The 23,524-nt window shown below is 34.5% G+C and overlaps 1 protein-coding gene across 1 annotated transcript in view; it reads right to left on the bottom strand.

Moving 5' to 3' along the window:
- Positions 1-12,738, bottom strand: part of LOC111061139 (A disintegrin and metalloproteinase with thrombospondin motifs 9) — a 116,557-nt gene extending 103,819 nt beyond the window's left edge. The window contains 2 exon segments of the mRNA XM_039431372.1: positions 8,482-8,701; positions 12,677-12,738. Coding sequence (XP_039287306.1) covers positions 8,482-8,701; positions 12,677-12,738 — 282 coding nt within the window.
- Between the last annotated feature and the right edge of the window lie 10,786 nt (positions 12,739-23,524).

Here is a 23,524-nt window from a genome sequence, read left to right as displayed (position 1 = left end):
TCATCTACCAGCATGAATCAAAGACTCGTCGACACCACATTGTTGACCACCAGTGAGAAGAAAGTAGGTGGAGTCTGAAGTGGTGGTTCTAATCTGGGTCTTGAACGTGATTGGTACGACGCCCTATCTCATTGTAGCACTCTCTATACATCTGTTCAACTGTAGCCTCTTAGTAATTTTCTATTTTCTATTCTTCCTCTATTCTATCTTTCTCTAGCTGACTATGGAAACTGATGTATATATTATCTCTTCCATATGTGTTGTGATGTTGTAATATCAGGTACACTTCCTATGAAGTAAATTCTCTCAGAATTTCACAATCCTGGAAAAAACTGTTGAATTCAGATCTTGCACGTAGTTTTCCTTCGACAGATTTTCTATCAATGGTACATTATTTTCAAGAAAGGGCAAAATTATACCACCGAATGCTTCAAAAAGCATTTCATCTTCATATCGTTCAACAATATTCTCCAGCTAATACTCTGAAAAATTCATTAGTGTGTGGATAATAGCATATTAGTAATTTTCTATTTCTCTATCCTTCCTCTATTCTATCTTTCTCTAGCTGACTATGGAAACTGATGTATATTATTATCTCTTCCATATTTGTTGTAATATCAGGAACACTTCCTATGAAGTAAATTCTCTCAGAATTTCACAATCCTGGAAAAAAATTATCTGGATTCAAATCTTGCACGTACTTACCCTTCTACAGATTTCCTATCAATGGTCAATTGTTTTCAAGAAAGGACAATATGATACCACCATAATTCAAATAGCATTTCATTATCATATCGTTCAATAATACTCTGAAAAATTCATTGAATATTTGGCATTACTATTATTGCAAGGATGATAATTAGAATCTACATAGATACAAATTTTCTAAATCAATGTTTTTACTAGATTATGTAACTACTACACCAAAAAATAGTCAGACAATTGAGGCCCTATATTCCGGTAGCTGTGCCTCTCGAAAATTAGCTGTAAGTCTGAAGTGTGATTCACTTCCAACTGTGAGAATTCATTATATCTAGCATCAGTGCTTCTCATTCAACCAATGCTGAAAGTTGAAGTGAATCCGTAGAGGAAGTGATCCAGAGTCTGAGCTCTGGGCGTTGAGCGATCACGCCCAGATATCACAAAGCAGAGCATATTTTTGCTTCTTTTAACAACTATCAAGACTTCTGCTCTCGTCTGACCCACTTTTGGTAACCTGACTTTGTATCTCCATAATCCTACAGATAGCCTTGACTTATATGTCTGGACTATTCCACTCAACGGATTATTTCGAAAAACGCAGTTTAGGGGGGGCTCTTGAAACGCACAGTAATCAGTCAACACGTTAGAACAATCTCAAATGAATGAAATGATTTTTGTGCCATTTTGACGTACTGAAAATGTAAGTTTTTAGAATCACAGGTAGCACAGAAGCAAAAGATAGTTCTATTACTTGTAAATGATTCATGTGATATTATCTCACATTCCATTTTTTTCTAACAAGAACTTGGATGAAGAATAGCCTACATATGATTAAATATATGGTGAGGTGAAAAATATGACTATCAGAAGCAACAACGAAATTATTCATGAGATATTCTGAGAACTGAATCAGACGGATTGGATGGAACTCTTTTGTTGAACTTGGCACTAATTGAATGAATCTGATTGTTTCGTTAGTGAATCATAGACAGTGAAACATTCAGAATGTATTGGAGATTAATGAATGAAGCGGATAGAGCAGCCCAGAGGCTCCAATAACACATCAATGTCTGTCTGGGAGCCCACAATAATTCAATTAGGCCAAGTTCTTGGTGCTTTCATTCTCAAGGAGAAGCTTCTAATGAAGATTCGCTAGGAAGGAGACCACCCAAACTCGTATTTTTGCATATAACAAAAAAATTGCTAAAGAGTTTGAGATTAACCAATTTCAGAATTTGGATTTCTAATTTATATTATAATTCTTTAAATACAAATGTCTCTCATTTCCACAAGAAATCCATAACAGAAATTGTTCAATAGATTGAGAGGAGCTACGATAAAATACAAGTTCAACATTTTGAATAGGAATTGAAATGGATAATAATTATTATTTATTTGAAAATATACATATTTGAGGGCACCAGGAACTGAATCCCATTATCTCCATTATTATAATATAGGGAGATCACTTTTGAATTAATGATAGTGACCTTAGAGAAGGATTGAGAGAATAAAAGGTAAATAATATCTCCAACAGTCAATGAAGACAAACATGAATGGAGAAAATACATAATAGTGGATAACAACCAGCACAAGTCTTGATTTAGAACGAGGTGAAGAAAATTAAAAATTACAACAAAATTATGAACTAAAGATGTATTATGAGCAAAAATGATGTATTTATGTATTTCATAATTTATGTATTTTTTTAATCAACAATAAAGCTACAGGGCGAAGACGAAAGTTTTGTGCCAAAAATGTTGAAGGGAAAATATTTTTGGTTTGAAGACTGCTATCCAACTATAATTCGAAAAATCACTTCAATACGATGTCATGCGTTTCATACAGCTATCAACAATTTAAAAAAATCGTTTTTAAACAGCTCCAAGTCTGCTATAAGGCTGATATCTTGAAATGATCTTCAAAATACTCAGCATTACTTGAGACAATGAAAAATGCATCAATATTATTATTTCAAATAAGAGTTGAAGTGAGATGAAAAATAGGGAGATTCATTTAACAATGACAGAGAACTCAGAAAATGATTGAGAATATAAGAGGGGAATAATATCTTCAACATTCAATGGTAAATCTACCAGCCAAAACACTATCTGATTCAATATGGCTGATTATATGGAACTCAATATTCAATTCAACACAATAAATTGAAAGCTATAAATATAATACTTGATGTTCAGATCCATGTAAGCCATCGTTGGTACTTGGATGGAGTGGGCTATTCCAAAACACCAGCATCCCCATCCAAATAAAGCATAATACTCCCAACTAATTGATTCAAATTGGATGTAATGACAACATTATGGTCGATTAATGAGTCAGTATCACTAAACTGCAATTGTTTATCATCGAGGGCTGTTATTGCTGATGCCAAAGCACATCTTCTAGCTGGGTTTTAAAATCGAGTAATAATTAATATCTGGTTGAACAAGTTAAAGTATTCTGGGACCACTCACTAGTAAATAATTTGATTTGGAAGTGGATGATAACTGTTTGTATTACCTCGATTGGATGCTACCATTAACTGTTTCAATACATAACTTAAAAGTCGTTTAGGATGTTTTATGGACTGCACTGGTGCAAGTTGCTACAGAAGGATTCATTTTATTCTGTCAGCATTAGTTTAATGGGGAGCCTTCATATTAAACATAAGGAATGCTGATAGTATTCAGAGAATCTCTCTATGTATCAATCATACCTAATTGGCCAAGAGGCAATCAAAAAAACACTCTAATGAAAAGATATAAAGTAGTCAGCCTCCAAGTGGTTCTCCAGCTATAAATAGCTGTTAGGAGATGATAGATTGAAACCAATCATACGTATTCAAACAAATCCAATTTCGGATATTGAATTAGATTGATGTCATCATATCTTGTTAAGGAGGCTCTGAAATACACGTGTATTAAGCTTTGTGCAGTTTCTTTGTATGACGGTTGTTTCAATATTGTGCTTCCATTATATTTGACTTTGAAGTGACTGAAACTTGAATTGAGGGAAGAATCTGAAAGAAACTACATAGGAGGAAGAAGAATGAGGAAATAAGAAAGATGAGTAAGAGAAGGAAGATAAGAAGAAGAAGAAGATGATGGAGGAGAGAAATTGAAGAAAGAATGAACGGAAATAATGAAATGTAGAAAAGAATTCCAACATACGTACAAGGATTGCCGTTTGAAACGAGGAAGTGAACACCACAAGCAGGTATATGTTCTCATTTATATTCAATTGTTGACAGGATAGAATGACAGAGAAGTTTGAAAAGGCAAAGAAAGTTAATCGATAATATTTTATGCATATATTGGACGGTCAATAACTCTACAGTGAGATGCACTTAAACTGTCAGTATTCCCAAAGGATAATATCAATGCTTCACATGCAACTAATGCTGTCAGCTTGAAGTGAATCTCACTATAGGTTTATTTTAATGATATGGATGTATTTTATGAAGAGTATAGAAACACACCTTCGCAATTAATAGTAGTAGGCAAAAAATCTATAATTTAATGATATTTTACTCTATAGATCAGTATTATAATGAATTATTGCGGTTGAATATTGAGCAATAGTATTGAAAGTCATCATAGATCATCACTAGAAGTAATCTTGCTTGACTAAGACAAGGTCTTTGCATGCAGTATTTTATTTCGTGCATTAATTATGGTGTATTTTTGTAAAACAGTGTAGCTGTGCTAGATTACATTTCATCATCCTACAATGAGATTTAATACAATTAGTATTATCAGCAAATTTCATATTATTCGGTTAAAAAGTTGTCTTAGTATTGTTTAATTATTCTTATTTGCTATCTTTTTTTTAGTTTTGTGCGCTGTACTGTTCTTGTGAATTGGTTGCGAATAAAGAATCTTTTCTTATCTTATCTATGATATTAGTCCAATAATGACATCATTTGTGATTTGTCAACAATTAAAGTAATTCAAATGCTTTGGTTTTATAACTAATAAACTGTTTTTGGGATATGGTTCAGATTACCTTTAGAAATGCTATTGGAAAGGGGAGATCATAATTTTAAAATCTTTCCAGTGAGCTTGTGAATTTCAAATTCCAAAACATATTTCTCAGAGATAGCAATAGGCTCTAACAGGTATGTTGAAGAAACAAACCTAGAAAATATCGCTTGCAATAGGGAGTAATCGATTATACGGTTTGTCCAATAGTGAAGTAGTATACTAATAGTGAATAACAGATACAGTACTAGTAAAAGTAATATAAGAAATAGTAATGTTACATTCTGTTTCTGGTAGCTGATAGTGTAAAAAACAAAGCTATTAAAAACAGTAATGAAAAGCGTAGAATTTCTCAAGCAGCTTGAAATATTGATGAATAATTATTGCTAATGCTTAGTGATCGAGTCTGAACGAGATTGAACTGAATACAATCGAACATACATTCCATGCAAATCTGTCATGAATGTATAGAAATGGATTTGTTATAAATAACTAAGGCCGTAGGCTATGAAACAGTTGCTTGAAGTTCATAAAATCATATAAAGTAATATAGAGGCATTCGAATTCCAAGAAATGTTGCACTATTGCAATATTAACTATAAAACGGTCTCAAGTTTTATAGCTAAAATTTTATCGCTACAAGTTTGTTCTCAAACTTGAGAACGTTCTATAGCTAGATGATAGATTAATTGAAATATTGAAAACATCAAGTTGAGTCTATGAATACAGTAATGTTAGTGTTAAAACACGATTGTAGAAACAAATATGTCCTTCATCATCTTTTTTAGTTTTTTCAAGTATAATGTTTGAAACGAATGTTATGGCCAAGTTGCACAAAGGTCTCTCAAATTTAATTATAATAAATAGATGAATGAATAAATTTCAATCCTGATTGAAAGCATCTACACTCTCTTTAAATTTTTTACTAGAGTTGCTTCTGTTAGAACGTGTACTCAATAGTTGAATTTCCTCAATCTTAAAACAATATCTACCAACGAAGTGAGTCATGAATTTATTAAATTTATTTGGTATGGTATCATATCCAAACTACACGAGATGAATCCCACCAAACTTTCTATAGCCTGAGAAGGCTTTCTTAGATTGAGAAGTTGAGTATTAACACTCATCAATATTTATAATTTTCTCATCAAGACTAGTCAAGAACCCTTAAGAGATCGAGTAAATCCGTGCCTTTTCAGAGGCTGTAGAACGTGGAAAATGTAGACTATGTTGGTAGACGGCATCGAATTGATTAGCGGAATCCACGAATCTAAATTCCTCCAATCTACTAGTGAAACATTGACATTACATGTAGAGCTGTGTGATATTTTTCGCCGAGTTTATTTCGGGCGAAGTCAGAGTGTCAGCTCTACAGGCTGTCGAGTAACTTTAGGTTACCATTAGTTACTTGAGCTACCATTGCAAACGAAACAAAAGTTGCAGTCGGGAAACTAACCACAGTATATTTAGTGAAAGAGTTGAGTTATTAATGAGATAGTTAGCTGGACTTGTAGGAACAAGTGATGACTTGGTTCAACATTTTCTTCAACATAAATTTCGGCAGGTTTCGGTTTGTGCGTTTGTCAAGATCTGGCTCGTTAGTTCGGTAGTCCTTTACAAACTGACTATTCTTTCTTCTTATTCATATCCTCTCCAACCTAAGGTCCTCTTTGATTTCTCCCTCTCTTCCAATCTTTTTCTTTCTGTTACTCTCTTTCTCCTACTTCTTCTCATTCCACGCAGTTTTCCTTCTCTTCCACTATTCCATGTTGGTTCCATCCATCGCGATCTATTCCTTTTCTTCCTATTTTTCTTCTCTTCTTGCTTTTCACACTATTTTTCAGCTATTTCTCCTTCTTGTATCTTCTTCACATTCCAACTCTTATCACCGCCTTTCTCAACCATCGCCATCGTCCTTCTTCTTCCTTGTCAACAGATTACATAGGTTTTCCTTACTTTTTTCTCATTCTCATACATTTTCTATAGTATTCTACTAGTGTCCTGGTCTCTCACTTTTATTTATTGAATCCTTTATTTCAGTATATGCTCAATATTTCTCTCCTCTCTGCTCATCTTCTCTTTTTGACTTCTTCTTCATCTGATTACCACTTCCAATTTCTTGTCTACTGTATCACAACTTCCACTTTTAATCATCTTATTCTCTTCCCGTTTTCTCCCTCTTCTCCCATTGCACAATGAGTTCTTCTTTCCTCTCACATCACTATCAAACATTTTTTCTATTCTTTCTGTATCCCTAAATTCCAGTTACTGCCTTCTCTGTCCATTCCTCAATTATATTCTTCTCTTCTTCTATGAGGGTCTCCCTTGTATTCTTCCTTCTTCTTTCTCATTATATATTCCCCATTATCTTACTCCCATATATCCTTTTTCCTCACCTTCCCTCAATCCATTTTCATCCCTATTCTTTCTACTTCCTCCATTCATTTTCTTCTCTCACCCATTTCCTCTCTCTTATACATGCACTGCTTCTTCTTCGATGTTGCCTTATTGTTGAGATATCTTTCGGCTAGGCCGAAAATATATTTCAAACAACTCAGCTAGCGTGCATATCGGGTGTCAAACTCTCAGTTCGAGCCATGTTCCTTGCTAACAGTAAACCCTTTAAATTTGCTTCAAACTCCTTTCGGCACACTGGCACTAATTAACTATGGCCAGCTTCTTTACAAGCTACAGAAGCATAATACGATATCCGCCTATATTATACAGCTGTAGAACAAGAACTTGAATAAATCTGACTACTATTTTATTAGCTCTTATTGTCGTGAGGAGTCCTGCTGAGTTCCACTGTGAGATTCACTTCAAACTGTCAGCATCTCTCATAAGTAACATCAACACTGCCCATTTAACCAATACTGACAGTCTGATGTGAATGTCACTCTTCACAACCGGTAGTATACACGACTTTTTATTCAACTGAATACATTTGTAGAGTCAAAACATCACTGTGATCATATCAAGTGACTCAGGTGAATTTTGTGATGACTCGCCCAAAAAATATTATTTTTGAATATTCATCGTCTTAATTTCGGATCCTTGAATTCATCAACAAGATAATATCATATTATTATAGAAACGTGGGTATTGATGGTTTGAGTAGTAAGGATTCAAACCTTGGAGAGTATTGATAGTATTGATAACAATGAGTCTGGCAATTCGGAATGTCGAATTCAACTGAAGTTCAATCATGGAAAATCATGAAGACATATTTATATTGAAATAGGAAATCCTTTGTCAACTTTAATTGTACCCCTAGTCCACGTAGTTCAGTGCCATCTGAATAGGGGTGCTAAAGACCTGTTCCTTCAAACACTCCCTTTTTTCAAGTCGCTTTTGAAGAAGTAACACAGAAGTGAATCATCTAAATTCGGGAGAAAATACCACAAGGATTGCCCTTGCTATTTAATCTTTCAATATTATTCATATTAGTCTCATTTGTAAAACATCAGGAATAAAGGATGAAAAAGTACCACATGCACTACAGGTAGAGGGTGGTACGCATCAAAATTCTTGCTCCTTAGCGATAAAGTTCATATGATATTGTGAACTTTTTTCATAGAATAGAGTTTCAAGTTCTTTGGAAATCAGATTATCTTCATCATATGAGACAACGGTTGCCTGGTTTTTCGAATGCTTTCGATGAGGTTCCATTCTCATGTATGAATCGTTCGAAAATACCTCAATAAATGATTATTGTACTCATCTTGACATAAGAAAAGGTCGTCAGAAATCACAAAGTACGCACATCTCCCATTTGCTTTGAAAATATGTTTGTACTCACCATTCCATGGCAGAGGTTGACAGAGACAACGGAGTGTGGGTCGCCCCTGACTGTGCCGTGGTAGAAGCAGCCATCGGGTCTGAGGCCTGGCTGCTCGATTCGAGTCGAATTCTGCCAAACGTGAGTCACCTGAAGAACAAAACTTGAATAAAATAATATATTTTCGTCACGAAAGTTTTCAGACAAATTATCCTTGATACCTCTACGCAGGACTCGAATGCTTAGTAAAAATATGCAATATAATATTACAAGATTAGACTAGCATCAGTTGTAACTTGAAACAATTTCTGAAATTAAGAAATCGTTATCAATAAAACTCATTCTCCTAGCTCCTGGAAAAATATACTAATGAAGGTGGAAAAATCATTGGTTATATGTTTCCAAGAATAAAACATTCATAATAATTGTAAAAATTTGTTCGTAATAATCTTGTTCCATGGGAACTCATCGCAATCATAATAAAATAATATTTCAAATGCGTTTACTGTTGTTGAATTTACGCTCCAGCGTAGTTTAACAGATTGCTCTTAATCTCCATAATTCTTCGGAAGTAGTAGAGGTGATACTGTCGTAGTTACCCATATTCAAATCATAACACATAGTTCGACACCTCTTTTGAAACTGAATAACTTCCAGAATTTCCATAAGCTTCCATATCCGTAAAATTCCATAAGCTATATAATCTTTCAAAGCCAGAGTATTTCAACAGTATCTCCACAGTAGGCTGTAATGAACTGAATAACTGTGAGCAAATTCATGGCGTTATTGAAATATTACTCTAGTCACCGTGCTGTAGGTTTGTGGAGAATGAAATACCCCTACGAATTGATTTACCATTGTTACCGCCTTACAAATATATTGTTAATGGAATGGAACTTTGCATTGAGTCACAATGATCAATGAAATCGCGTGATGCTCGAGCTATAGTGAGTAGCACTCTGAGCTGTCAGCATTCCTTATACATTAGCATCAGTGTTCTCCATTCAACCAATCCTGACATTTTGAAGTGAATCATACTTGTGAGTGCAGAATGCATTGTTGCAATGGGTGTTGTGAGATAAGAGGAAAACTTGTTGAGATGTGGTGTCAATACCCACGCTTCATAAATTTATTAATTTTCCTTCTTCTTCTTCTTCTTCTTTCATTCTTCTTCTTACTCACCTGTATCTGCTCTTTGTTTTTCTTCAATCATATATGTGAACTAAAGACATTTCAGAGTTGGAATTTTGTCAATTTTCCATGTCATTTAGTTGTATTGTTGCATTACCATTTTTAGCCTTCTCCCATTCTTCTTACTCCGCTGTATATCCTCTATATTTTCTTCAATCATATATCTGAACTGAGGAAATTTGAGAGTTGGAATTTTGGCAATTTTCTATACCATTCAGTTGTATCGTTGCAATACCATTTTTTATTCAGTTGCCATTAAGAGATTTCAAATTTTCATTGTTGTATTTTTATTGGAGTATGTAAATTACACATTAAATTTTCATTGAAGTTGGAAAAATAATTCTGGAGATAAAGTGAAGGTTGGGTGATAATTTAGGAGAAAAAACATACTTGGAGGGAATGGGAGTAGGAGGAGAAATATGAATGGATGAAGAGGAGAAAGAGGTACATGGAAGACCCAAGTACCAACCTATACGATAACGATCACCCAAACCCGAATCTATGGCCTGGCGGCTATATACTAGGCCACGCTAGATTGAGCAGATTATGCAAATTACACTGAAATAGTTGTTGTTAACAGAACTACTGGGCTAGGCCCCTGCCTGTCTAATTTGTAAACATACGAATTAATACTTAACAGCTTCAAAGTATGATGCCTGCCGCTCCCTCCTAAATTTCTCAACATGATCGACTATCATGCTACTTTTAAAATCCATTAAATACCTCTTCAGACATAATCCTGATATCAATCGTAGATGTCAGCGAGATTCGAGGAAGGAGTGTTGGTAATGTCGGTTTTATTCTAGATAAATATGATATATCTCTCTTTTCACCATCAGCGATTATGATGCACGAAGTTGATTCAGAGTTATTAGTTTTTCACACCAGACGTTTCATTTTCATTGGACGACACATCAAATCATCATAGTTTCAGATTATGTGTGTATTAATAGTTGTAGACTGAACCTACATCTCAGCTTTCTCTACACCCAACAATAACTGTTATTGACTTTAGATACTGTTGTTAGTGAGACGTAGTGATATTTATCCATAATGAAACACTAGTATGTTGTCCAAAAATAAAATATCACGAATTTATTGAAAAATTACATACATTTCACAACAACTATGGTGTCATCTTCAGTGTAAGAATTCAAAATTTAATAAATTGAATGAATTCTTATTTCTAGACAACATTCCAGTATTTCGTTGATAACTATTATCATTATTGAAGTATTGTATAGCAGTAGACAAGTTTCCCTGAATGAATCAGAACTGGATTCAAGTATCTGAACTGAATGTATCAGGATCCAAGTTTATTTAGCGTATGGCAGTATACACAACACATTTATGATCACAAAATTCGAAAAAAAAAGAAAACAATAGAAAATTCATATATAAAACGAATGAAAATATCTTAGTAACTTTTGACCTGGAAATTAGAGGCATGCTTCCAGGATATTTAAGTAGGCTATTGATGCTGGTTTAGCCACCAGGAAATCTTCATGTGCACCCGTGTATGCTGATCTGGGACACTCCTCCACTATGTGTCTCACAGTCTGGACTGCTCCACACTCACAGAAAGGGGAGTCAGCCTTCCCCCACTTATGCATCAGATAGGCACATCTACCATGATGAGTTCGTACCCTATTCAATGCCGACCATGTTTTACGAGGATCCAAGTGATTTCGTGGGAGTGAAATAAGTGGTCTGTGGAATACCTAGGATGAGAATAAGAGACATGATGATTGTGATATTTGACGATTACGTCACGAAAGATGTCCAGTGATCTATCTACAAAAACCATTGCATTTTCATGATATTGTCCCTTTTCAATCAACGATGATTATTATTTTCTTCCTTAAACGATTCTTTCACAATCAATACAATCACAATCAAAAGATCACGATGCACTATAACAAGAACCACCCACTTATTTATTCACTGTATATGCTTCATTTAATAATATCATTAAATTCATTTCTCATTGTATAGTATTAATTCCAATAACCTGGAATAAAAGCTCTCAAGAAAGCACAGTGATAGAACTATTCTTAGAATGGTTGGTACACTGATGTAGTTTATGTTACTAAACTCAGTGAACATCTATTGAATTCTTGCTCTGAATGAGATGAATTGTTAATGATAAAGTTTTCAAAGAAGGCTTTGAAATGATGAACGGTCCATCAAGGCAAGGATCCCCAGTGATGTATCTATGTAAATAGTAAATCATTCTATTTCCTTGATTTTGTGGGTTACAAATTATGGTTGAGTTTGAAAGTTTCATTTTTTGGCTCACTTTCAAGTCAGACCAGCCACCATTCTTCCAGATTTTCACTGAAAACCGTGTTTCAGTACAAATTGCTTCTTATCAAAAATTCTCCATTCGAGAATCTCAGATCAATGCAGTAATGATCGCAACACAAACTCATTCAAGTCCTGAATCTCGAGCCCAATCTGTAAAATTCAACAAAGTATTCTTCGACGAGCTTTTAAAAACACACAGCCGTGTCCATCCACATACTCAATGCACACATAAAAGTCAATCGACCTATAAAGCAGACTAGTTTAGTAGACGTTTTGCAGTTCCCTCGCTGGCAACATTAGTTTCATCTAAACTGGCGAATAAAGTATAAATCTCACAGCGGGAGGTCAACGAAATGAGTTTGTAACAAAACCGACTAGAAAAATAATATAAGAAGAATAACATAGAAGCTAGTGAGAATTTTTGAACCAAAAGATCTCATCTGATTCTCTATCAATCCATAGGGTAACTCCCTTCTCCTCTCATCCAGACAAAAAATGTGTGAAATATATAGTGTTACCCATAAATATACATATAGGGTGTTGATGTAGGGATAATGGACGTTCAAATTACAGTCATTACCTAACACGCGTTGTTTTTGTCGACATGTGGGAGTGTAGGCTTTGCCCTTCGTCAACGTCTTCTACTTGTTATTTTTCTGCTTCTACTTGTTGTTCTTCTGCTAGTCACTTAAATCACCTGTTAGCATACCTGACTGACCTTTCCCACTGCTTCCCAACACGCAAAAGTCTTCTAAATTGTTCACCACTCTCGAATGGCATCTGCACTCGATCCCAAGGATTCTACACATCCTTCTATTGTGAGATTCACTTTGAACGGTCAGCATTGATTGGATGGGAAGCTTTACTGGTGTTATTTATAAGGAATGCCGACAGTATAAAGTACATCACAGTCTAACTATATCCGAACTTTGAACGAAGCTCCACCATAGAACTACAGATAAGTCGGCAATACTGTTTGTCTATTGTATCATGGATAGTGGATTCAGATAATGCGTTGAAATTCTGATCAATTTGTTCATGACGTTATTGCTTGTTAGGAAGTAAAAACGTTTGAAGATAACGAAGGTATATCAGGAATTTCACAATTTGAAAATAAGGAGAAATCTGAATTTCTCTTCACAAGAATACCACACTCAATATTCTGAAGATTGTAGACAATAGTGAATAGGTAAGGAAAAATGAAGAGTTCACTGCTATACTCTCATAGAACTCCAATAACAAACTAGTTGGATTTCGAGTTGAGGTATACTCTTCACAAAGAACGTAATATGAGAGGGGCAATCAAATTTGAATGGTACAAAACCAACAATTCCAATATTGAATACCAAATTAGCAATACCCAGAGTAGTGGGATGCAATGGGTGGAGATCTCGCAGAGAAAGAACATCTGCCACGGTTACTGTTACTAAACCAGGCAATGAAAGCATCAATAGAAAGGCTTGACAGTAACAAGCATTGAACAGTTATCAAAAGGGAATAATACCAATTCACCTTTTCAGAGCGATGGTTGTGAAATTATAGCCCACCTATTTGTACACACTGCCAACTGTTTCTTTTTCGGCTGCCAAGAATAATATTATGGAAACGGTGAAGGATTGAATTGGTTTCCGGAATGAAAAGGCACTGAAGAAAGATTCAAAAAGATTCGCTCCAGGTGTGTGAGGAGAGGCAAGGGAGGAAGAGGTATAAGATACAAAGGAGAGGAGCAGGAAGGGAAATAAAAATATATTTCAAGAGTTGAAACAGGCTAAAGGAAGTTAACTGATAACCGTCGAGAGATTGAATGGGCCCAATGATCATAATAATTATTAGGCTACCTACTATTTACCTGATACTTGTGATTTTATAATATAAGTACATGATTATTCAAAAGAGTTTTTCAGAAATAATTCATTCAAACTTACAGGAATACTGATGTAATCATGCAGATCCTCCAGTGTCCAATCGATATAATTTTTTTCATTCATCCATTCATTATTCATTAGTTTTGAATCACCAAACGTTTCTGTTTATCACTGAATTGATCTCATCAAAACATTAATAGTTGAATACGGTAGTTTGAATTTCAAAGCTTTGAGTATTGTTCCAACAATTTCTGGAAAAACCAACATACGAGTATGCAATTAACCAAACTTTACCCTCATTCCAACTACTCAAGAGTTTGAAAACAAACCATTAGAGGCCATAAAATGGATTATTTAGTATTCTTATGGAAGTATTCTTTATTCATTCATACAATAAGTACATCATCAAAATCATCAAGTTGTTGTTCCATTTTTTTTTTTTTAGTTCCAGTTCTGTTTTATAGGAAATGCAGCTCTAGAATCGATATTATAATGTTTCAATAAGAACTGATACTCAAGTCAAATACTGAACCAATATTCATATACTTTATTCATAGATTATGTGTATAAATAAAACATCTACGGTGTAATTATGACTCCTGATTGCATCCAAATGTACAAAACAACTTATCTTAGTTCTTTTCACCAGTACAGGACAAATATGAGTGAATATAGATTTTTAAGTCTCTTCAACTAAAATGTATGATATTTTGCTGAGTCACTGTCAAACTGTAGAATTTGACAATATATATTTGTGTTTTTTTCGTTTTATATGATATTTCCAAATACGAAAGAAGTCGACTTTTACCTTTGAAGTCTGGTTATTCTAAATTTTACAGAACGATAATGATGATTTGGATAGGTGCATTCAACTCATATATTTATTTATTTATTTATTTATTTATTCATTTATTTATTTATTTGTTTATCTATTTATTTATTTATTTATTATTCGTGCATACAATATTACAAATCACATGAATATCATGGAGAAGGAACAACAGGCTTGGCCCAAAACTATTCCATTCCCAAATTTTGATAATGTTACATTTCCAACAAAAAAGTTATGCTTCTACTATAAAAAGCTCAATTTCAGTATTAGTCCAAAAATATATATAAGCTGGAAATTTTGAATTTAGAAGAATCAAAACAACAAATTATAGATAAATATTACACTTAATTATCACTGCACATTGAATTATTTTTATTTCATATTGGGGGATGTAGATGATAAGCTGTATTCAATATTATTGGAATAGTTATCGTACAGCAACCATGAAAATACATTCAAAGGGGATTGAAAGCGATTGAAGACCAGGTTTAAAGCGATGAAATTGAATGAAGAATGAAAACAACAAGAGCAATAAAACTATAAAAGCGACACAGTTTTATAGACATTAAATCATAAAATCACAGTTTTGGATCAATGGAAGTAGGAGAAAATACTGCAGTACAAGTTATACTGTAATAGAAGCAAATAATAACCATTGAAGGATGAAATTATGTAAAAATTATATGAAAATGGATGTAAGCAAATATAAAATTTATAATAAAGGCAATTAATTCACCCTATCATATTCACTTCTCGGAAGTTATCTGTACTCTATACTACACCAAGAATAACACGACAGTACTTGTAAACCGTATGAGGTCATTGAATAGGGCAATTCCAGGTAAGAAGTTAAAATTTCTCAAAAGATGTCCAATACGTAGAGTGGAAAGCAATGGAAGATGAAGAAGGTGGACAACCCATGAAAGAACTTGCATGTGTGGGAGGTGAATGAAAATATAAGAATAATAATAGGTGTGGCGGTTTATAGAACTAGCTCTGGTCAGTTATACATGGAGATTTACGACACAGTAATAGAGTAAAACTAGCAAAGAATAAAGAAACAGATAAAAGGAGGAGAGTGAGAGAGAGGAGAAACGTTATGCACAAGCAAGAGTTGGTCTTTGGTAGTAGTTGAGTTATAAAAAGGAACTGGATATGCAATAGGATAGCACAGCTGCATTCTTGGCATTTTATTGGTCTCTATAGCTTTTAAATGCCTTATTGAATACGGTAATAACTGTAAACAGAGTGCAAAAGTTGTGGGTGTGGAATTGTTCAGATTTTACGAATGGGTAGTACGATTTACGAGGAGACAGTTCTACTGATTCAAGAGAATTGTGATTGATGTAGGATCGATCGTTTCTTTTCAAAGGGCTTGCAACGTAATAGTATATTTCGCACCTAGGGCCGAAAATGAGACTTTCCCGGATCGAAATCGGGTTTCAAGTACGAGGCCGTAGGCCGAGGACTAGAAAAGATTGAGAGCCGGAAAAAACATTTTTGCCCGTGCTGCGAACGCTATTTTTCGCCACACAGAAAAATAAACAATATATATATGAGAATAATTGTTCATTAAGCACTTCCGAAAGCAAAAGAGGAAGGTGATAGCTCTAGCAAATCTGAGGTAATCTTAATATCAGGAAATTGTCCAAGTATTATTATTTTTTATTCTGATTTGTTTAAATAACCTAAAAGAGTATGTTCAATTATGTGGAAGGTTGAGTTTATACTTTTTTATTCTTTCAAATGAAATAAGATGGTATTCTTATAAATGTTTCAATTATTATTGAATAATAAACACGAATGATGAAAAGATTTTTAATCAGCTGTTTTAGCACACTTGAAATTTGGCCAATCTGAATGTCAACGTCAACAATGCTTGTTGTCATCGACCTAGGAAGTTTTGGTTAGAAGTTCTATCCTACTATGAAAATCGAATTTGAATAGTTTATAATATAATATCTTATCTGTATTTCAATCATCCAAATAAAATGATAGTATTATTATTGCAGAATACTTTATTCAATTCTAGAAGCATAAACTGATTTTGTTTCATAAACTATTTTGTAAAAACGTTCAGCACCATGGACACAGAGGAAAGAAGCACTACTGTGTGCTAAGCACACATCACAACTGTATGCTTATTCCGTGACCATGGATATTGCCCAAGTAGTTCCAAAATTATCCACCAGGTTTTGTGATAAACAAAGTACTATGAGGTTTAAGGTTAGATTCTATTATACTCTGAAAATTGAATTTTAATAGTTTATAATATCTTATTTGTATTCCATTCATCCAAATAAAATGATAGTATCTCATTTCAAAATACTTTATTCAATTCTAGAAGCTTAAACTGATTCCGTTTCATTAACTATTTTGTAAACACGTTCACATCAAATCAGAATCAGCTGACTTCAAGGTTATTTTACGGCCCTAGGGCCGTAAAAATTTTACCGGCCTGGTCAGAAAACAATCACTTTCGGCCACCATATGACGCACGTAAACCAGCTCATTACATCCAAGTGGGGCGAAAATGTATATTTACAAAATCTTCCCTAAATTTGCAATGATTCTTAAGACTCTACGGATTGTAGACGTTATTCTAACGGACTAAGTGACTCAACAATAATCTAATCATCTAGTTTCTACTCTCCGTCAGGTTTCTACATTTCTGTCAGGAACTCTTCACTGTTAACTAGTCTACTAACCAATAACCTCATAAAGATTATTTCATCAATATCTTTTTGGATATTGAGGAATTGATCAGAGCTGTTCAGGATCATTTGGAGCACACACGAGCCAATTTCGTTGTTCCTGATATTGTTACCGTTCAGGAGGAGTCAATGATTGTTACCGAAGAAGGCAGTAGACCATAAAGAGCAGCATGAGTAGGCTAACTGCTGTCACAGACAACGCCTAGGTTGACAACAAATCAGAAGGTGTGGGAGGCAGAGATGGTGGAGGAAAAGATGTCGGGTGCGAGGATGATAGGGAGGAGTCTCATAAGTGAGAGAAAGGAGAGGAGGAAGAGGGAGAAGAAAAGAAGAAAATAAGAAGGAGTAGAACGAGAGAATGAACGCAAGAGAAGAAGAGGAGTCAGGACGATAAGGAAGAGGAAGACGAGGAGGAACAGGACGGCGGAGAGGATGAGGTAAAGTGAGAGAATAAGTGTAAGAGAAGAAAAGGCAAATGTGGTAGAGAAGGTTGGAAGCAGAGAAAAGAGGAAGAGGAAGAAAGAAAAAGAAAAAGAAGGAGAATGAAGAAGAAGAAGAAGAAGAAGAAGAAGAAGAAGAAGAAGAAGAAGAAGAAAAATGAGAAAAGAAGGAGAAGGATCATATTGTTCATATGATCAGTTCATGCGTGATCTGAGAAGCACTTTTCAAATAATGTCTGAGTAAAAGACGTGACTATTTATCACTAATTGTGCTTCATAAAATTCTTAATACTCAGATAGATGTTCCTAATTTTGTTCAATACATGTATTTCTTTGTCCCATTAAACAGACCACGTTTAAACATGTAATTTGCAATAGAAAGATCTAGAACAGTGCAACATACAAATTGTTTCCTTCAACGAACATTGCGCCTGTACAATAGTTTAAACCTAATTCTTGACCTATTTGGTGATAATTTACGCAAATTTTGTTTTAAATCTATGCAAGCTCTTCAATTTAACTGTCACATTATTTTGCAGACCTTCAATATATTCTTCCTTTCATTTTTCCTCCGTTCTATAAAATTTTTGTTTTCTTCATTAAGTTTTTTTTCAATTTTTAAAATGTAGTTCTTATTATTATAATCAACTTTTTTCTAACTATCTCATCTTCTTTTAAGCAACTTTTATCTTTATTCTTAATCAAGTCAAGTTCTTATTTCTAAAACAGTTTTTTCTCTGAGCAACTATTTTCTGTTTTCTTTATCTAGATTTGTTTTACTTTCTAATTTAAGTTATTAATAATATTATTTCTAAATCATTTGTGTCATACTTTTTGTGAAAATGAGGTCTGTTTTGGCGTTTAGCTGTAAACCTCTTCGAATTGTACTTTTTTCTAGTACCGTAAAGTATTCTCAATAAATAAATGAGTAAAGAAGAGGAAGGAGAAGGAGAAGAAGAAGAAGAAGGAAGAAGAGAAAGAGGTGAAACGTGAAGATGAGTAGGAGAGGAGAATAAGAGGAGTCAGGACGATGAGGAAGAGTAGAGTTCGAGGGAGAGGGAGAAAAAGAAGAAGAAGAAGGGGTGGGACAGGAGGATGAAAGAAAGAGAAGAAGAGGTGTCAGAACGATAAGGATTATGAAGAAGAGGAAAAGAGGAGGAACAAGACAGAGAAGAGGATAAGGTGAAACGAGAGAATGAGTGTAATAGAAGAGAAAAGGCAAAGATGGTAGAGAAGGTTGGAAGCAGAGAAAAGAGGAAGAGAAAGAAAGAAAAAGAAAAAGAAGGAGAATGAAGAAGAAGAAGAAAAAGATGAAGAATAGGATGGAATAGTATTGAATAGACGAAAATTTGGAATAAGAGGAAGAAGAGCAGTAAGAGGGAGAAGAAGGAGTGGAACAGTAGGAAGAGGAGGAGAAACAGGTTGAAGAAGAGGATAAGGTGTAACTAGAGGATGATAGGACGAGAAAAAAGGAGGGAAACGATGTAGAGAAGATGAAGGGAAAAGAGAACAAGAGAAGAGGAAGAATACAATACAATAGAATAGATAGAAATGAGAGAGGTTGAATAGTCGAAAATTCACCTATTTTTCATGTTTTCGCCCCTTCTCACCCTCTACATTTGACAGAATCACAAAAATCACGTTTTAAACGGTTTCACAGACAGTAAATGCAACGCTATAAATATTTGACGAGTACCTGGTGGATTGGGTGGCTGCAATTTGGATGCAGTGCAAGCAAATGATAGGCGCGATAATTGAAACGAGTTGGCACTTGCCTCCAAATTGAAGCGTAATCGGATCGCCTGGCAAACAGGTCTTTAAAAAGCGATAATTGAAGCTGGCGGACGCAGTTAAGAGTATGTAATTCATAAATTGTTGCCTCTTTCCTATTCACTTTTTTACTCACTCGCCTTTCACTAATACAAACTCTCACTTCTTGTTCCCTCTTCTTTGCATTGTCCAATTCACTCCGTTGAAACCTTCATTGAAGTTCAATTCATACAAGTTTTATTGTGCACAGAATTTACACTTTTCATTCATTCAAGCTCTCCCCTTTTTAAATTTGTTTTAATCTCTTCTCTATTGTGGATGAATCTTCATTCATTATACTTAACAATTGGATTGTGATCTCCCTATAAAATTTTCTACATTCCAGTTTTCAGCATCTTTCACAAATATTTCTCAACTTTTCCAGTTTCATTGTCTATTATGTCAATTTACAGATTCTCTTCAAAATTCCAAGTGTGAATCTCACACTAGAAAAATCAAAATTGTCATAAAGAGTTTTCTAAAAGCTTATTTCATGTATTCCTAATCTCTATGATAAAAGATGAAGAGATATCAGTGTATTGAGGTAGATAACTTAAAAAATGGAAATTATCAATAGTTATCCATATTGAGTAAGAAGTCTTATCCATATTATGAAAAAGTTGTCAAACACCGAATCCATTGAATAATATTTGTTGAGACAAAATCAAGAAATAGAAGAAGCTTTGGGCAATAGCCTGTATTTTATGTTCTAAATATTGTATTTGTTTACTGCATTCAATAGATGCATATTGAGACTGATCCCTGTTTGAAAGTGAATATTAACCAAACTTCTACTGACATCTACTGGCTAAAGGGAAGATAGTTTACAAATATTTTCCCCAATCAAGAAAGAGTAGGCAGAATCAACATTTGAATGATTTCATATCCTGGATATTATGCTGCCTCCTATTGGTGGAATTCAGAGCTGCTGAGTGCATTTCAAACTGTATACCAATCAGAAGACAGTAGGCGGACTTGGAAACATAACCAACACCTGCTGCCATCTACTGGCAGAAGGTAGAGTTAGAATACAAACTGTTTACAGACTATCAGGAGATTTAAGGCGGAGTCTAGACATTTCAAAATGCATTTCTATCTGGCTTGTATTTGTTATGAATGAATAATAGCCTAATTCTATTCGCGGAGGAGCAATCATGAACACATTAATACAAAATAAGAGTTATTGGTTATTTGTTTTTATTTCCAAAATTCGTCTAGTGTTCTAGGGGAAAAGGAAAAAGAAGAAAAAGAAAAACTAAGAAGAGGAAGATACCTGCTTCAGGGGGGACATGGATAACACGAAAAAGAATAATTATAAGCTTTGAGGTTATGAATATGTATGTTGGAATTGTAGGTTATGTTGACATTCGCACGGCTATGCAAAGGCATAGGCAGCGACGAAGCTGTGTGATATAGGTAGAATGAACGGTATATAATGAAATATTGATTTGAAAAAATAATTCCCTTAATCGGTAGGTTGACGGTCTACAAAGTAGCCGAAGTTAGGACTATAATTTTCTGAACTAATGCTGTGGTTGGGAATACGATGAAGTAATATTAGATTGAATTCGATAGCAATATGCAGTTCAATCTGAAACTGCCTATTATAATCAATGCTGTCGCCAGGACCACGCAGAGATTCAAAATTCGGAATTAATCCACTCACTAAATAACAACCAGAATTTTCAAAATCTAATACCTGTTCTTCCTATGAAGGAAGAGGAAAGCAACCAAATGAAACCTCAGACAAATCAGAAAAGAAAATTTGTATAATCTTCTGATTTGGCTGATGTTTTTGATTAGATTACTTTTCCCTTTCTTCATTCAATAAATTCCTGAATCATGAGAGGATAGGCTGCTCAATACAGCGATAGTGTATAGTCTATATACTATTCTTGAGTTCAATATGTGTTTACTCTTTAAATTTTTACAACTATCATTACACTCCATTACATGAAGCCTTCCATCAGATACAATCAATAACCTCAATACAACCCCACGTTTTTTGAAATCTAAAAAAATTAATGACTCAATACAAACGAAACACATCGTGGAAATATGTTGTGAGGCTGATAGTTTCAACATGGAACTTGTTAAATTTTGGCGTGGGCAGGAAATGAATGAACTCTCACAAGTGAAAAGGTGGCAGCACCGATTCTAAGATCGTTATCTGTTATTAATATCCATATCCAATCGTTCACATTATTACATCTATACAGGTTTGCCTACACATTAGAATTTCATAGACACGTATATCTATGATACATACACTCACATATCGTCGGCAGGGTATCGCATGTTTAAGCGGTGATTAACTACTCTGATGTCCCGACAAGACATTAATTACTCGGTACTTTGGTTAGAACAGGTTCGCAGGTGCATGCAAATTCTTTCAACACCTTCCATAGTTAAATTCCCTTTAAATTTTCAGCATACTATAATAATGTGATTCCCATTCAGACAATGCTGACCAAGTTCCCACTACACAGGTTAGAGGATGACCGTTCCTTATGTATATCATATTGTTCTGAGCTCTATAGATATAGTTGTAGGATGAGGAGGGCAAAAACTTGAGATAAATAGATATAGGATGTGTTGTGGGTGAACCTAATGAGCTGCTCCATGTATCGGCATGTACCTGCACGCTTAATTGTGTACGTGATAAGAATTTGAACGCTGACAGCTAATTATTCTTCTTCTTAGTTTTATTTTTGTCACATGAGAGTATAAATCGTGAATGAGGGAGGTGGAATATTGAGGGAGAGAGGAGATTAGTAATGGTGAGGAGAATGGAGAGGGTGAGGAGACAGAAAATGAATAGTGGGGAAAAAGAAAAATAAGTGAGGAAAAGTAAAAACGCGGTGAAGGTATTGAAGGCGAAAGAAGAGTGTTTGAGAGAGAAGGGAAGAGTTTTAATTGGTGGTAATGAAGAGTGTGATGGTAATTATAAGTTAAGGAAAATTGAAATAAGCTACAGAAGATAAAATCAGGCAAAGTTAGAAGTCTTGTTTATGGAGGGTGAGAAAGAAAATGTTGAGCTGCTGAAGGTAAGTAGTGGAAGTTAAGTGGAGAGAAGTGAACGCAGCTCAAAAGAGAGGAGTTTGAAAGAATGTGACTGAAGAGTGACAAGAAAAAAGAGAGCAATGAATATTGAGAAAATTTGTTGAAAGAATAAGAGAAGATTGAAGTTAAAGAGGACCTGAGAAGAGACGCTTGTGTATTTCTCTAATAATTCTCTAAGTGAAGGGGTAGGCAACAAAGGGTGGGAACATAAACAAAAGAGGAAAGTGAAAAACTGGAATGAAGCTCAACATAGATTTATGAGGAGAAGAACAATGGGGAAGAAAAAGGTTTGTAAAAAGAATAATGGAAAATAACAGCAAGAAAGTGTTAGAAGAAGCAAAAGCAGTGACGAAGATAAGGGGAAAGACGTGTAGATGATAAGGAGAAGACAAAAATCAATAAGAGAAAATTCAAGTAGTGAGCCACTCGAAATACAACTTCAAGATCGAAATCTGCAAGAAAGACTCGCAGAACTGTTGAATATGCACGTTGAAATTCAGTTAGCCTGTGATGTTGTACATTGTATCTGATAAGGCTGATGAAATGCGATAAACAAGACATCGACTCTCGACTTTATCGAGTCGATCTAGTTGTAGCTGGCAACGATTCTGTAATAAGAAACACTGCAGACTTCACAGCGGTTTCTCTGATTCTGCAATTGCTTAATCCAATAATTCAATCGATACGACAGCTGAGAGTTATTATCGATTCAAAATAAAAGAGATTTGTATTCAGCACAATTCAACTTGTAAACAGGGGAGAAAACAGCGATTTCATCATAGTTTTGAAGATCATATTATTAGAGCATCATCTTTAATGAATAGCTTAGTTCAATTTGAATCA

The sequence above is a fragment of the Nilaparvata lugens genome, chromosome 6 (genome assembly GCF_014356525.2).
Source record: "Nilaparvata lugens isolate BPH chromosome 6, ASM1435652v1, whole genome shotgun sequence".
In the NCBI taxonomy this organism is placed as follows: Eukaryota; Metazoa; Arthropoda; class Insecta; order Hemiptera; family Delphacidae; genus Nilaparvata; species Nilaparvata lugens.
The sequence above is the reverse complement of the archived record's forward strand: the minus strand, read 5'-3'. Positions and strand labels throughout refer to the sequence as shown.